Here is a 17,987-nt window from a genome sequence, read left to right as displayed (position 1 = left end):
TTGTGATACTATTGCCTCAACAGTCGGAGGGAGAGTCAATGTAAATCCATTTTCTTTATTTAGCAAAGTCTGCTGCCGTAATTGATGAAGGAGTGAACAATTTTTTAATCTGCTTGTTTCTTTATTGTTAAAATCCCCAGAGCCTCCGATTATTTCCAAACTACATGTTATATTCACTCTACCCAAACGGGCCTCTCAGTAAAACAACTAGGAGGCCATTACTATCTCTTCAGAACAATTATCTAAACATTGGTAGGGAGATGATAGGCTTTGCTGCTTGTGTTTTAATGGGCAAGAGACAAGATAATGTGGTGCTCAACATCTCTTCATCTCTTCCAAACACCAGGTAATTATTTCCTCAATGAGTGATCTTTTAAAAAGACCAAAACAAACATGAAAAAGCCTCAAACTGTTTTGGGAAGCGAGACAATTAACAGAATGGATTGAAAAGAAGTACATTAGGATGCAACAACAGTTCTGTCCTCGTTTAAAAAGCAGAGGCATTGTCTTTTTAGCAGGGCAATAACCACAAGTGATAAATCACAGTGCAAATGAAGTGAGAGGAATTATCCCAGTACAGTACCTGAGTTTAGAATAATGGACTGGTATGAACAAACTCATCAGACAATGAGGAATGCAGTGTTTATTTGTGTGTGTGTGTGTCTGTGTGCCACGACAAGCTAGATTAATGCTAATGTGTTTTATGGAATAAACTCCTTGCTTATGCTATCAAACATCCCCCTAGGCAAAAACTGGTTGAATGAACATTGTTTCCACGTCATTTCAACAACAAAAATCCTATGTGATGACGGTGAATCAATGTGGGAAACGGATTGGATTTGCAAAAAGTCATCAACGTAAGAGAATTTCGTCTTTTTTTCACCCACACTTTAACCTAAATACATAGTAATTGTTTTTGTTGGATTCACATTCGTTTGGCAACTCAACCAAATGTAAATCAAAACTATCTGTGACCAGTGGGATGTTAGGAAATGATGGTGACATTTGGCTGACAGAGTGAGTGGGCTTACTCTCCTTCATGACACACATTAATCTTGAGGAGATTTGCCTCTTTGCATGAATCAATGAATCCCCACCATCATCTGTCATCCTTCTCTCTGCATCCCAGAGAAGGGGCAGAGGTCTAACCAATGAATAACAGGTGCTAGTAGCGCTAGGTAATGCTGACAAACAGAGGGAAGTGTCTCTGCCTGGTGATTTTTTAGGGATAGGAGCGCTGTTGTTGTCGTGTACTGTTGCTATTTCCACACTGGCCTGGATTTCAGCACGGCAGGGTGTTTGTCAGCTCTCGTGGTGTTTGCACGCTCACACACAGAGAGTGTTTGGTGTTGCTGGCACACAGTGGGTTGGGATGGTGCAGTTTGTGTGTGTGTGTGTGTGTGTGTGTGTGTGTGTGTGTGTGTGTGTGTGTGTGTGTGTGTGTGTGTGTGTGTGTGTGTGTGTGTGTGTCAGACCTCAGGCTCATCCCAGCAGTGATTGTGATGTGGGATGAGCCATCCCACTGGGTATACACTGGTTTAATCAATGTTGTTCCCACGTTATTTCAATGAAATTACATTGAATCAACGTGGAAAAGACGTTTAATTGGCGCCTGTACCTAGTAGGATGCTCTTTGATAAATGCCAATTAGCCGCCCCTCCATCTTGTGACATTAAAACAAACAGCAAAATGCCACAGGCTACCTAGTTATCACTGGATGGGATACAACCAGTGCTTAATTTAATCCGGCACTTCTCAGTTTTGGTCTGTTTTGTTCCGGAACCTATTTGCCAGGATCCGGTACCTCTCGTGGCATGAAAATTAATTGTCCCTGTTTGCAGTGTAAACATTATAACTAAAGCAATCATAGTTAATTTGAGTTGCCTCCTCTGTAATTCTCCTGTCTAATGTGAAAACGTAGCTTTTCAGCCCACGCCTGGTATTTTAAGAATTGATTCGGGTTGGGCCAGCCCAGGTTTATGGTTTCCGCAACATTGTAGCCTAGAGACCAACGTGTGGCCGTTGCCGTGGTGAGAGAGAAGCGCGCCTGTATCTCACAGAACTAGAATGAGATTCACTGTCTATGATCTCTCTCCCTCTCTCTGCTCTGATAGACATGAGCCTGCAACTCTCATCTCTCCAGCGTTGCGCTTCATCATTTATTTCCTTATAGAATCAGAGCTGCGGGAAGGATGCTGGAGGTGCTGCAGCATCCCAGATGAATTGAAATGTATTTGCCGAAGTTATAGAATTGCAGTACTATTGTCTGTTCAGAAATAAATGAAATAATTCAGAATACTACTAGGCCTATAATTTAACCCCAGATGATCAATAGCTTAACAAAAAAAAATTGCCTAGCTGTGGACTGTGTGTAGCCCAATCACAAAGCATAGCGTACAGCAAATCTATCAGTGAACAAGCCTTTAGCAATATTTCAAATACTATCGTGGGAAAACATCGGTTGGAAAGCAAATGGCTCCTGCTGAAGAGGCTCTAATCTGTCTGTAGGCTACCAAAATATTGTATCAACCTCCAAATTGGTCTATTGAGTGAACAGCATTGTTTTAGATAGTAAAACAAGAGATAGGCTTTTGGCATGAGCGCATCGGCCATCAACGGTGAGGGAGCTGCACATCATTGGGTGAGTCAGTGAAACTGGAAAGCTTTTTTAGGACTATAATTTCCTCCTCATATTGTATGATATATGTGTCTCCACACACCTAGGTCTAGGCTATTGATGGATTCAAGACAAGATCGTTTTTTATTGACCTCAGAAGCTCAGTTTGTCAGTGTCAAAGTCGCCTGTCATTTCGATCATTTGTGCGATATTAAAAAAAGATTCTGCCGAAGTCTCCAGTCAAGTAAAATGACGTAGAATTGCATGGAATTAGTTTATAAAAAGGCTACATTCTTTTCAGACCCTAGCCTAAAAATGTGCCCATGTGTGCAACACCTGCAAGACCCGACTACTGCTCCATGCCGCTATGCGAATGCAATGACATGCATGCAAAACATACACTAGTTGGACCACTTGTGATTTGGTTTGCATTTGAATGCCACCAATGTGCAAATAGCAATAGTCAAAACGGAGAAGCATTTAGAATGATGTCCTTTTGATCTCGGACAAAATTGTGTAAATAAGCCTGTGTGAGTGAATCATCTGAATAATGGAGGTCTTTTGAAGAAAAGAGACACTATACTCATTTTCAGATACGGCAGAAAATAATATGAAAACAATTATTTGAGAAACAATGCGAGCTGCTCCGTGCCTTTTCTCCTGTGGTATTAGAATACTAATATTAGCTTCAACCTTGGGCGCTTTACAGATGACTCAATCTAGAGCCAATCACAGTCTGTCACTTGGCCACAGCAGCTTGGCTTTCACTCTAATAGAGATGTTTAATGCACTACCCATGGATCTGTGTTGGAAAATACGCCTTCTACATGACTGCCTTCTGAGGGAATGGGGCCCTGTGCTTTTCTGTCTGAGAGAACAGCACTCTATGAGCAGAGAGAGGCTGGGAGAGGAGAGTCTCCCCTTGAGGCTCTGCTACCACTGCTTCTATGAAACATTTACACAGGAGTGATCTCATAGGCTATGTTCAGCACATCAGTGACCTAGGACTGTTTTAAAGAGCCAGTGTACGTCTTTTCCTGAGATACCAGACCGATCCGATGCCAACCTGATGGCTGAAGGAAATTGTACGTGTACACGGCGTACTTTATGTACATTATGTATATTGTGTACATTATGTATATTGTGTGTAGCACATGAGCCTGTCTATTGGAATCCATCTCATGTGTTCTGTGGTCTGATACTGAGGCTGACAAACAGCTATTCCATCTCTATACTGACGCATACCAACCCTCAACAGCAAAATGGTGTAGCTACCTTTGTCCCGACTATTATAGGAACACCAACATTCTCTCAGACACTTGTGTGATCCTCAAAACAACTATGTTGGCGGTTCCGATTCTTTTTGCAGGGCACAATACTCATAGTGTAAATGATTTCCAGAAGCCCCTCAAAAAAATCAATTGCTTTTGTGAGAACAACATCAGAAAATTGAGTCAATTTTGTCCCTCTGCAGTTTCAGAAGTAACCGTCTTCACACCCCCATCCAATTTCATACAGGGAACTGGGTCACTCTCGAGATGAGTCTGGTTCTAACCACCACTGTGTTGAATGAAATGGTTGGCATTGAAACAACTACAGATCTTATCCATTTCCAAACATATCACAATACTGCTGTTGGGTGTTTCAGCATCTTCTCTCAGGGGATACTGGATGCAACTACATGTAAGTGAAATAGAGCCAAAACCTATATTGAAATAGGCACACAACTTCGACCTTCACGTTTACCCTGGGTGTACAGGAACGTCGACACGTCTTCCTCCTAGATTTACAAGTATTTACCAAACTTCTTCCCTCCAACTTAAAGTGGGCTAAAGCACCAGTCTCTGCTGGCTTAAGAAGCGGTGCAGCCAGTACGCAGCGGAGGGAGGTGGAGGTGGTGAGTTTAGGTGGTGAGTTGAGGTGGAGGTGGTGAGTTGAGGTGGAGGTGGTGAGTTGAGCTGGAGGTGGAGAGTTGAGGTGGAGGTGGTGAGTTGAGGTGGAGGTGGTGAGTTGAGGTGGAGGTAGTGAGTTGAGGTGGAGGTGGTGAGTTGAGGTGGAGGTGGTGAGTTGAGGTGGAGGTGGTGAGTTGAGGTTGAGGTGGTGAGTTGAGTTGGAGGTGGTGCCATGCGGCAGGAGCTTAACCTGCAGCCCAGAGACCTTTATACTCCATTAATTGGAGACAGGGGGCTGATAGCATCTTCAATTATGCAAATCCCCTGAGACATTATAATTACCTGACCAACTGATCATATTTAGCATGTTAAAACAGACCGAGAGGAGGTCAGGAATGGCTGTTATCTTCTTAACACGTGCCTTTCCCCTCCTGGTTATCAGAGCCAATGAACATGTAATCAAAGACATCGCACTGATGTTGGTGAAGGTGACAGAAGAGAGAAGTTGGAGGGAATTCATCAGCTTGGTAAAAGTAGGGCATGTATGCATACAGGCACGGAGTGAAGCAACGAGGATGAACGGGATATGGAGTCGAGATTTGATGGCTTATTTGCGCTTGTCATCAACGTCATCCATAGATTTAGCTCCCGGAAGCCCACATGTGTTACTATGAGTTGGGTAAACACTGTAGATTTTACAGCACTGCAGATGGAGAAGCCACTTCTCTGATCATCCCAGGAAGATTCCGTAAAGTAAGAAGCAAAGACGTATGTGGGAATTTCCACTGAGGAAGGGAAGGACCGGCGAAGACATCTATATTCACAGTTTGTTTATAAAATGTTTATTTGCATGTATTTTAGTAGGCAGTCCATGTGATTAGATGTCCTTGAAGTATGAACACATTTTCCAATCTTCAAAAGTGGAGGGCCAAATCGCCATAGAGTATAAAACACATCAGCATCTGTTATATAAGAAAACAATCATGAAATGATCAAACGGATTGGGTGTATTGCAACCAGCAGGCGGAACGCAGAGATGTGCTACGCATTACAGCTGGATTTCTTCAAACGCAAATAACAGGGAGATTACATGCAATATCGTGTTAAAGCAGACTTGCTTGCAACCAAAAACCCAAGAGAAAAAACCCCGCAGATCATTTAATCTCTCGTTGTTACCGTGTCAAGTGATTATGATACCAGACAGCGGCGTCTGTTCTCTACTCCCGCCCCCAGTGAAATATCGACCTATCAGGAGCACCGGAAACCGTAAGGCTGACGAATGTAAACAAAATCTCATTTGAGTGTAAGAATATAGAGGTAATAGGTCTATATTCATTCAAACGTTTCACCTTAAATGGCAAAATAATATGATATATATTCATTTGAAATAACTATTAGCCTGCATTTTTCATTTGATCAAAAAAAAATACAGATAATAAAACTCAAATCGACTTGATTTAGTTACACATTTCAAATAGTCCAGGGATATTTGATCTTGATAAGACAGTTGTATTTAACGGATGACATGAACTGAAAACAAATATAATAATATGAGCTACACCAGCATTAGTTTTCCATTCATACAATGTGTCGGTACATTGCCACAGCTAATGAGGAAATACTTTATTTCATTTGTACAGGATGATTGTCAAATAGATCAACCGCCCTTAGTCTTCTCGAAAAGTAAGAGGGTGAAAATATCTTGAAAGACTTTGGTAGCGCGCAAGACTTACGTTAACGCCGACGTCAGCTTTTAGGGAGTGGTAATCAATAATGGTTGCAATTAAGATCAGCTGTGCGGGTGAATTTAGCGCGTATTGATGGTTTAACGAGAGATCAGCTGGGAATAATATAGTAGCCATCGATGGTTGCAATTGGCCCCATTTGTTTTACTAGAGTTAACACCATGGCCTGAAACATCAGTGTGGCATGCAATCAGCAATGAATATTACCGCCTACATGATGAATAGCAGTACTTATGAGGGTCTCTGCTCATCATGCGTTCTTGGCAGTGAGACAAACACAGCTAGGGAGCGTTCTGTATTTTCATATCAATACACAGTAGAGACTGACCAAAAGCAGACAAAAGCACACAATGATTTGAGTGTCAGTAAGTCCCTGGATCGGACACTTTCCGACTTGCTAACTGGTTGAACGCGGCACATACTGTATATAACTACAATCACTTAGCAAGTCGGAAATTTGAGAGTGTCCAAGTTCCGAATAGCACGTGAACGCATAATCTGTACCTATGACTAAAACCTCTACACAAATTACAGCAGACAGTCTGTCCAACAGTATGTCATCTCTTCATGTGTTGGAAGATTTTCTTCTTTCAATTTTTGCAACCCAAAAATGATGCTGTCACAAAAACCTTGCAGTTCAACCTAAGTTCACAAAATGAAAAGATATTCTTCCACTCTTGGAGAGAAACGGTTCAATAGAAGGTGTTTTATCAATTCTAGTATTATTCTACTATAATCTTTTGTGTACCTTCGCAGTATGCGTTGTCATCTCGGAGCGGGCGGAAGCCATCCTTGCAGCTGCAGCGGGACCCAGCCTCCAAGTTGATACAGTCAGAGTGCTCCACACAACCGTGGCCCTCTGCACAGAAGTCATGACCTAGGGCACAGAGGTCAGAGGTTACACACAGGTCACTCCTCTCAGACTGAGTCCAGGTGTTTTTTAGTTGTTGCAATGATTCCTGTAATGATTTGCTGATTCTTTTTAGGTTTGTAGTCTGTTTTGTAGAGCAGTGGTTCCCAACCTTATTCGGTTACTGTACCACCAACTGAATATTACCTATGGTCTCATGAGGCTTATCAAGTACCCCCCGTTGATAAGCCAAGTACCCCCAGGGGTCCTAGTATCTCTGGTTGGAACCCACTGATATGGAGTTTCACGTTTTAATGTACAGTGAAATGCCTTTATAGGCAGGAGTGTGTATTTTCCCATACCTCTGCAGACTTTGCAGCACCTGTCGGTGAGGTTGACTTGCTCGGACTCTGGACAGTTGAGCTCAGGACAAGGGGTAGTCATGACGACCCGATGCATAGCCGTCTCCTAGTAACAGGAAAACAATGAGAAACAATATGAGACACAACCTCATTAGGGTTAGATTAGCTCAGCTGCTGGTTTCCCACAGATTTGACAAGGCACAAATTTAATCAGAGGCAATTAGGCATCCATGGTGTGCTTCCCTCTCTACAGTGCACAACTTCCCAACTAAAATGACATAATGATAGTCAATAGCAGTAATGTATACATATTTCAGGTTAGTGTTTGGCGCTGCTGCGCTGTAGTAAGACTCTGCATGTTGATTCTCTTATCTATTGAGGTTTATGATAACAAATTGAACCGAGAGAAGGATATGAAACCAGTGCAATTGTCCCCGATTGTGTGATTAGACAGAGTAAATGTAATTAGGGAGCTCCCTCTCCCACCATCTCTTTAACAGCCATCTTTAATGCCCTGACTCCTCGCCACTCTGTCTACCTGACTGAGGCTGATTCATGATCATTAACATCATTAACACACAACCGAGAAACACTCAGCCAGAGAAAACCAATCAAACAAACAATCAACTCAGAACACATCTATGACTAGCTACGTTCCACACAAGGCGAGGTCAGCCACTATAAAGATAAATCAAATAGTTATGTCTCTATGTTAGTCACGCCCCCCCCCCCCCAAACAACACAAACACTCCCAAAACCAGCAGCACACTGCAAAAAATCTAATCAAGACTAAATATCTTAAATTGAGTGATAATTCACTTAAAGTAATTTTTTTTTGCTAAATTATCTAACGTCATTGGCAGATAAGACTTTTTTAGGTCAACATAAGCAAAATTAAGACAAGTAATTCATTTTTCCCCCAGATATTTTTAAAGATATTTTACCTCAATCACGTTATTTTACCTTAATCATCTTATTAAGTAAAATGTCTGTAAGAATATGTTGAAATAAGATATATTACTTGTATTAGGTCATTGTTATGTTTATATAAAAGCAAAAGGATGTGCCAATGATGTTAGATAATTTAGCGTGGTAAGAAAAAAAAAGAAAAACAATTATCACTCAATTTAAGATACTTAGGCTTGCTTACCCAGACGGCCATCCTGCTTGAGACTGTAGGACCAGGATGTCTCACACTATCCCCATTACACAGTCCTTTGATCTGCAGATTGTTTCTGTGTCCGTCTGGGCCTATGTGTCTATATGTGTCTGTAGCGATGTCAGTGCCTGTGTCTATATAAGAAAGCAGTTGCAGTCAGAAAGCAAGGGCTGCCAATGGGCCAGGTGTCTGATCTCACCATACAGCCATCAGTCTCACACTGCACAATCTATATGGTCATACAGGAATATAGGAGATTTATTTGATGATGATTGATCGAAACAGTGATTGTCATGCTGTGACAGTTTGGGCCCCTCCTGGAAACTCAATTACTCAGTTCTGCCCATTTACTTTCCCCATAGAGAGCATAGGAAAAAACAGATCAATAAATTTAGCTGATGTTGACTGCCGACTGCAGTCTCTCATTCAGGCTTGATTTAGCCTCTGGCCTGATGAGAGCAACTCTAGTCTGGAATCACTATTTAACGAGGCTGTCCTACACCTTGTGATGAAAAATTAATACACTGTAAGTGCTTGGTTGCTTGAATTATTGTGTCTTTTCATGGCAGTTGTGGGAGTTTGTTTAAACCAAGTAGTGATGTAGGTAGGAAAACACCAATAGCATGCTTTCATAAGGGCTGTCGTACTCACCCTGCACTCGGACAGCTGGCATCTGCCGGAGTTGTCGCGGACCGCTTTCTGATCTCCCTCCACCAACTCTTGTTTTTTGAACATGCATACCACTGGAAATAGACGCGCGCGCACACACACACACACACACACACACACACACACACACACACACACACACACACACACACACACACACACACACACACACACACACACACACACACACACACACACACACACACACACACACACACACACACACACAAAAAAAAAGGCGATATTCACTATACTGTGGCAGTCTGTGGCAACCTGCTGCGGTGAAGCCACATAAGAAAGATTTTCATGTCTGTCCCTATCTGAAAACAGAGTGGGAGCATTGGACTTCAACGTGACACAGTATGACTGGGGGAAAGCCGATGATCTTACTTGGGCAGAAAATCCTATTAAATATGTCAGTTTGATGTGGAGGTTTGAGTGGATAGGCTACCTGATTATCAGAATTGCTAGAGGAAAACGTATATAGGCCAAACCCTAACCCCCAAGCCATTTCACCCGTCAATCAAACTGTGAATTATTATATCTGCAAAAGAACCAGTAAAACGAACGAAATTGATTACCAGGAAAAGCATTGATGAAGTTTTGAAAAAGCTATTAAAAACATTGTGCTTGACAAGTCATCCGAACCAGAACCTAGCTCCCTGCCTCCCGCTCCGTGAAGAGGTAATGTACAGTAGGTGAACAGATAAGGTTTTCATTTGGAGAGGGAGTCTTCCTTTGAGCCTCTAACACCAAAGCAAGCTTAATGAGCCCTGTCTTTGTCTACCTCAGTGCTGTACACAGAGACACAGAGGTGGCAGAGTTAAGGAGGATTTATACCAGTGTGTTGATGTCAGATTAGGATGCTTACAGGCCTTTCAACCCCCTCCGCCCGTCACAGCGCAGTGCAGAGTTGGGTAGGGAGAGGGAGTGTTTATGCCAACACAGCATGATTAGTGAGCTAAGCTAATGGATTCCCTTTGATAAAGAGTCAAACTGAATGTGGTATGAATAGTTTGACTGAGTCTGATTCCCATGGATCAGCTTGCGCGTGTTTGTGTGTGTGTTGACGGTGTGTGTGTGTGTGTGAGTTTTGCAGTGAGTTTAAATTTAATTCAATTTACACTTGAAAAGATGTACAGTGCAACCCGGGCCTCTAAACATATATAGTCTGCCACAGGTTACACAGTGGAACTAGCTCTTCTTAATAACAAGAGGCTTATTGAGACCAAAGCCAATGTTGAGAGAACCTTGGAATGTGTGACATATAGCATGCATGCATGTTTAAGAGGAATGTAATCTCAGGAACTATACCGCTTCGATTGCTTTTGAAAGGTAAACACATCACTTACTACGGAGGTCGTTTCTGCCAATAGGAAAGAAATGTGGAGGTGAGTAAAGCTAATATTCGTTGAAATCTATCTCTACGTTGAAAACAGAAATTGCGGAAATATAAGTGGTAAGGCCCTGTATATAGGAGGATAATAGCGCTGCTTTCCTATCTTCCGAGTCGGCTGGAAAAACATTCTCTCTGTGTAGATACGTGATGAAACAGAATTATTTATCCGAAAAGAACACATCCACGGGCTAAGCGGTTATTGATCAAATAAAACATACAGACATTTATCTTAATGTTTCATGGTCTGCTCAGCCAGACACAAGGCTACTCCGACGGCATCCTGCATCCATTTCATAATTCTGTTTTCTTTCTCCAGATAAACATGTTTTTCATGTTGTTTTTCCTCAGCTTCTAATACGTTTTTTTTTGTTTTTTTCTCTCGATTTGAACGTCCATGATGAGCTCCCCCACCTCATACAGTAGCATCATCCTGTCTACTGTAAACAGGAACTAGTTCATCTCACATCCTGCGAACCCTGGTGTCTGTCTCCCATTTGTGTCAGTGTGGCCACCTGTGTTGATAAGCTGGCTGTCTAATAATTGGTCCATGTATATGCAAAAGGATGGAGCATCTCAGGAGGCATGTTGGGGAGTGTTTTTGTGTGTGTGTGTGTGTGTGTGTGTGTGTGTGTGTGTGTGTGTGTGTGTGTGTGTGTGTGTGTGTGTGTGTGTGTGTGTGTTTGTCCGTCCATCTGTGTGTACGTCGATCTGTGCATGTGTGTGTGTTAAGACATTTCACTCACGTTGGCACTCCATGCAGCAGGCGCCCTTCACGTAGGCAGGCGTGGTGCCCGCTGGGCACTGAGGGGGTGGGCAGAAGATGGTCTCACACTGCACTGTGCCATTCTGTGGGAGAGAGAAATGACAGGAAGTCACTGAAACTGACAGGCAACAGTATTAAACACAACCTTCTTCCAATTGGGACTTGTGGATGCCCGGGAGAGGAAGGAAGGCTGTTTGTAACGTCTGGCTCGCTTTATGAAGAGCAGAGATCTGCATATAATGACGAGATGCTCATGTCTCCGCCCTAACAATGGGAGTCGTTGTCCCAAAGGCGGGAAGGCAGGCGACAAGCTTAGGACCAAAATAAGCCCATAGAAATGCATTGGGCCATTTTGGACAGATTTGGGCGAGAATGAAACCTTTCACTTCACATCTTCCTCTCTGTGGAAGAGCACATCAACACAGCTGCAGGGACCAGCAGGACCTTTTCTCAACACATTGCAGAGGTAAAGATGGCTGTAGTAGATGGCTTTTGCTAGGTAACTGCTGTTTGACTAGACATGAAACTAAACTAAAGTTTTAATCCCGGTGCTGAGCTAGTGCGTAGCCGGCAGCTGTTTGTAGAATGTTCAGACCCCTATTGACTGAGGTGAATAGAGGTACAGCTACTGTACATGGTGATAATGGCTGGAGTCCATTTTGCTTATTTTTGCAGTTATTCAAATTGCATTTTAGAGTTTTTAAATTGTGTAGAAATGCAGTAAATGAGCGTAAAACAATGTTTATCATAACCTAGGTTAATGATGCCCCTGCCTTCTTCCCCTAGAGTCTCTATAGAAGAGGCCAGAGGAATATTACACTTAGCAGACGCTCTTATCCAGAGTGACTTATAGTAGTGAATGCATACATTTATTTTCCGTACTGGCTCCCCGTGGGAATCGAACCCACAACCCTGCAAACACCATGCTCTACCAACTGAGCCACAGGGAGCCCTATTAAGGATTGAATAAGTATGAGGTGCTTCTATCTCTGTAACTCACCCACATTCCTCCCCGAGAACTGAACTCTACTTAAAGAAACATGGATTGACTCATCCACTATTTTTGATACCATCTTAATGCTGTGACCTTTACGTTTGAAAGGTTGCGGCTAATTGTAACGTAACGAACGTGTCTATCTAATGGCGTAATTGCAGTCTTCATCGAGGACACGACAAGTCTATGAGCACCGACGATTCATTGGACGAGCGGGGTGAAACAAAACGCTGATGATAATGATCCTCTGTCGAGAGTAATTAGGTGAAATATATGTACATTTACAGGGTTCCCAAGTGGTGCAGTGGTCTAAGACACTGCATCTCAGTGCAAGAGGTGTCACTACAGTAGCTGGTTCAAGTCCAAGCTGCATCACATCTGGCTGTGATTTGGAGTCCCATAGGGTGGCGCACAATAGGCTGTCATTTTAAATAAGAATTTGTCCTTAACGGACTTGCCTAGTTGAATAAAAAATAATACTCACATTATACCAATATAATGAATGTACTAAGCAATACGGGATCTCCTCATAGTATACCTCATCTGCTGGCACAAGTCCGCAGATCCGCTCATTTGAGGAGTTCATTGTAGGGATATGCACAGTTATTTTTCGAATATCCGAATGGACGTTAGTATTCGAATACTGAATATTGTATTCATTTATGCCTATTTTAAAGGCCCAGTGCAATCAAAAAACGTGATTTCCCTGTGTTTTATATATATTTATACACTGATGTTGGAATAATACTGTGAAATTGTGAACAAGCTGTTGGAAAAGACATCCTGAAATTTCTGCCTGTTTTAGTGGGATGGAGTTTTGGCCTGCCTGATGACGTCACCAGGCGGTAAATGAGTTAATAGACCAATAATAAAGAGAGTTCTAAACATCTCTGCCAATAACAGCTAGTTTTCAGTTTTCCCTCCCATACCTAGACAGTCCTATAAAAATTGTGTGAGAAATAAACAATCACATTAAGGTACTTAATTGTTACCCAGAAATTATTTGATATTGAGATAAAAACAGCTGCATTGGACCTTTAACAACTGAAAAGGCTTTTTCTAACATAAATAAAAATATCCATGTGACATTGTTACATACAAGGATATAACATTACATTTAAAATTATTAATTTAATAAAACAAAAAACTTTTCTATGTAGTTTTTATGATGTGCACCCCATAAAAAGACCGGTAGCCCACAGGTAGCCTTCACGAGTGTAGATTGTTGCTTATGTTGGTCAATCAAAGCGGCTCCATGTGTAGCAAGTGGAGTGAGAGTTCACTAATGCAATGCAAGATGGAATAAAATTTCGGAATTAAAAGTTTGCGAAATGAGGAGTAGGCTACAATGAGCAAGCAATAGCTAGGCTGTTGAAAGGGCAGCATTTGGCCTCAATTGGCCTAGCTAGCTATAGCTGGCTAACTTAGCTAGCTAGCTGGCTTCTCTAGTTTACTCCAGCCAAGACAGGCACTGTAATATGGGATGATAAATAACATTGTGGCTGCTACAAGTTAGCTCGTCTTGGCTGTAGCCGAGTCGGCTACTGCGTCTCTCTCTCTCTGCCTTCGTCTGCTCGCTCCCACACACACAGCCCCTCCACAGCTGCAGCAATAGAGCGCCAACCTCTCTCCCTTGCCAACCTCTCTCCCTTGCGCAGCAGTGCTCAAGTTAAAAACGTAAGTTAAAAAATATATACTTTCTAAAATATCTGGATATCTGACAAAAAAGGATATTACTGGAATAGTGAAATTATTTCACATTGGTAGAGTGACAGGGGGTGAAATATGTCTGTTGATGTGGTATATAGTTATGCTCATAACTTAATTTTCTAATAATTCTTGCTTGGTGAAGAGGAAAGTAGACCCTAGAGAGGGTTTGTCCTGCAGCTCTATCTGTATAATCCAAGTTAAGTTTCTGTGTACATTTTCTATCCTTCTTGTTTTCTGTCCTGTTTTATTTGGGAATCTAGGGCAACACTCCTTTCAATCCAATGCAGTAATGAGAACATAAGCCATCAACAATGGGGTATGGCCCCACCTCCCCACCAACACTTGATGAACTGAAGCCCAAAACAAAGGCAGGGTCTACAATGGGGCCATTGAAACACACACACACACACACACACACACACACACACACACACACACACACACACACACACACACACACACACACACACACACACACACACACACACACACACACACACACACACACACACACACACACACACACACACAGCCCACCGTGCAAGTGCAGTTCCTGCAGCCATCTGTCCAGGACTCGTCCTCTCTGTAGACGACCCCCTTGACACTGCAGGTCCTCTCACAATAGCATCCATCCAGACCATTCATCTTCTCCTCCGCCCTGGACAGCTGGTCACGCCAAGCCCAGATACAAAGGGAGGAAGGGGGAGGGAGAGGGGGGAGTGAGCCTCAGATCGGTGCATATCATCCATCTCTATACACATGAAACAAGTCCTACTACAAGCCCTGCTACAGTTGACCATGCACTAAAGGTGATCTTCACTGTATAACATTATCAAAGTAGATTCATATAAGAAGACCATAGATGGCAAGTATAGAGGTAGACCATAGCCAGTATGGTTGCATCTTTGATGGTGAAGGAAACATGTTGAAGCAGAAACGAATAGCCCAAGCTATCAGCCTTGACAACAAAGGTGTATAACCTGGATACATCCAAGTACCTTGCTGGATGTTTTGGCTAAGATATCCTGCAGTTCCATGATCTTCTGCACCAGTCCGTGGAAGTCATTGCAGGTTGGGCATGCTAGAAAAGAACCGACCACAGATCCAACATGTGTAGACATGCCTTAATGTTACAGGTGAATAACATTTATAATACAATAGGTGTGGACTCACTCCGGTTGAGATCTGGGCACTGAGAGATGAATCCCTGAGGCAGGACTAGTATCTGAACATCCTGCATTACACCCTGCAGACACACACCCACACAGAAAAACCCCCAGACTTAGTTACAGCCAGCACAGAGCATACTGTCTCTTCAGACTAAATGTGTCCTACTTGATCACAGATAGCACCTGAAATGAGAGGATAGCCATCATCACTGCAGTGGATGGTGTTATATAAAAAGAAGCTAAGGAAACTAATGCGCAATAGGTTGAGGAGAGATAACAGAGATGAAACATGGTCTAGTTTATTGTTCATTTACTGTGGCATGCAGGCACATACGCACGCACGCACGCACGCACGCACACACACACACACACGCAATTCATCATCTTCAAATTTTGCACAACCTCAATAAATACTGTTATCAGAAAACAAATGTATGAAATATTTAGTGAATGTTACTGGAAATGTGTGTTTCAATATCGGGGAGGCAGTCTGACAACTTTATTCTGAGTTATGTGTTCTCTGGACTGGTACAGTCTGTGTGGTGAGATAATTGGACTGAAATTGGATGCAAAGTGAACCAATGATACGGGAGTCATGAATGTAATAGCAATTTCTGTTTTCTCCTGATTCCCTTTGATAAGCATAACTATGAGATACAGTTTCAATTTGATTCATAGGTCTCTTAATTTGATAGCCTTTCGTCCTGTGGCCGAACCGCACATCCAGACACTCGGTAACCATGGAAACCTGGCCCCTTCCATTCCTTGAGTGGATTCTTTGGAGCCGCGCAACTTATGAGAAATTGTTTTTTTAAATTGTCTTGCTACTTCAATTTACTGGCCATAAATTCAAATCGAAAGAACCCAATTCGCTGATTCCTCATGGCAACATCAGGTCAGATGGAAGCAGGTATGAGTCGTGTTTCGTTAAACATGTTTCCATCTCCCGGTAATTTAGACTCTGACTCAGTGGAAGGCTGAAAAACCGTCAGACTAGGGAAGATAACGCATGTACGTATCCCTGATGAATCTAGGCATGACGTGTGAAATGTTATTGAGCATATGACTACTGTCAAAATGAGCTGCTTTCCAGACGTAGCCTGATCTAAGTGCAACTTAAGTGGTCATCAATTGTGAGTCATCTTAAGGATTTCTACACATCTTGGTATATTATGTACTGTCTGTAGTGTACAAAACATTAAGAACACCTGCTCTTTCCATGACAAGTCCAGTGAATCCAGTTGACAGCTATGATCCCTTATTAATGTCATGGGGGGGCGCAACTCAATATTAGGAAGGTGTTCCTAATGTTTGGTATACTCAGTGTATATAGGATGCTATAATATTGAACTGCTGAATGGGTATCATCCATTTCTGTTATGGAAGCAACTTTTTTTGTTGTTGCTTCCTCTAAACCCTTATACAAACAGAGACAAAGAGAGAGTGTCTGATATGTTAATTAAGGGGTTTTTCGTTAGAAGAGATGTGGCTTTCCTTTCCCAGCACTAATCAGGGAGGGAAAGGTGTGGTGGGCACACAACAAGACTAGTGGGTGACCTCCAAGTCTTCTTTCATCTGCCAATTAACGCTGAGGAAACGCAACAGCCAGAAGCGACACACACACACACACACAGACCGATACACAAAGAGGCAGTCGTATCTATACACAGACACAATACGTACACAGACACACACACACACACACACACACACACACACACACACACACACACACACACACACACACACACACACACACACACACACACACACACACACACACACACACACACACACACACACACACACACAGACACACATTCTGGTGATCAGTTTGTCCCGACAGCAGGCATAAAGCACCACCAGTGTGGTTAAAAGCAGATGAGAGGACAATATACTCTAACTTATCCCTGTGGGAAGGATGTTCCTGGGAGGATTAAACCTGTGTGAGGGGCGATACATCTTCAAGTCTGATAAACAATGGGGCATGTTTAGTGAGCACGGTCCATTCCAAAGGCTTTTACCGATTTCTAGCAAATCAGTGTTTCTGGAATAATTACGCCGGCTATGCACAGCAGCAGTAAACAAGGGGGGACACAATATATGGGACAAGCATGTCAATTCATTCTTAATATGAGGGAGGGGAGAGAAAGAATGTAACATTTACATTGGCAAACTTGAGAAATGTGACCAATTAAATTCCCAGACTTGATAAATAAAGTCAATGGTTAAACAACCAAGGATGGGAATGGGGTGGGGAGTACGTGGATTGTGGGAAAACAAGGTCCATGAGCCAACGCGCTTAATTTTCTCCTCAATGATTTGAATAATTTATCAAGCAGCATCATCACCGTTTATGACGCACCATCAAACATAAGCCACCGTGAAGAGTTTTCAGCTTTACAAAACATGTCATATTTACCTTGAAGAAGCCATGGGCGCTGTTCCTCTGTCCCAGCCAGAAAGTTGCGTCATCAGGTATGTCCATGAACGGGATCTCCACCACCCTCTCATAGATCCTACAAAGACAGAAACAGGTCAAAACAACACAGAGGGTCGGCAAAACATGATTACCGCTAATCATAAAACATAACTGCCAACTACACCACCCCTTCTAATACTACTACCACTAAAACAATATTTGAATAAATTGAATAG

General features: G+C 42.5%; 1 protein-coding gene across 1 annotated transcript in view; it reads right to left on the bottom strand.

The window, feature by feature from the left end:
• Window positions 1-17,987, bottom strand: part of LOC106560972 (protein kinase C-binding protein NELL2-like) — a 108,821-nt gene that overhangs the window by 71,361 nt on the left and 19,473 nt on the right. The window contains exons 5-12 of the mRNA XM_014124461.3: window positions 17,752-17,848; window positions 15,334-15,406; window positions 15,159-15,241; window positions 14,698-14,826; window positions 11,437-11,539; window positions 9,277-9,368; window positions 7,467-7,572; window positions 7,003-7,131 (exon numbers count right to left, since the gene is read on the bottom strand). Of these exons, the coding sequence (XP_013979936.1) occupies window positions 7,003-7,131; window positions 7,467-7,572; window positions 9,277-9,368; window positions 11,437-11,539; window positions 14,698-14,826; window positions 15,159-15,241; window positions 15,334-15,406; window positions 17,752-17,848 (812 nt within the window). The remainder of the gene's footprint in view (window positions 1-7,002; window positions 7,132-7,466; window positions 7,573-9,276; window positions 9,369-11,436; window positions 11,540-14,697; window positions 14,827-15,158; window positions 15,242-15,333; window positions 15,407-17,751; window positions 17,849-17,987) is intronic.

This window comes from Salmo salar, chromosome 10 (genome assembly GCF_965601325.2).
Source record: "Salmo salar chromosome 10, fSalSal1, whole genome shotgun sequence".
In the NCBI taxonomy this organism is placed as follows: domain Eukaryota; kingdom Metazoa; phylum Chordata; class Actinopteri; order Salmoniformes; family Salmonidae; genus Salmo; species Salmo salar.
Note: the sequence above shows the minus strand (reverse complement) of the source record. Positions and strands in the feature narration are given on the sequence as shown.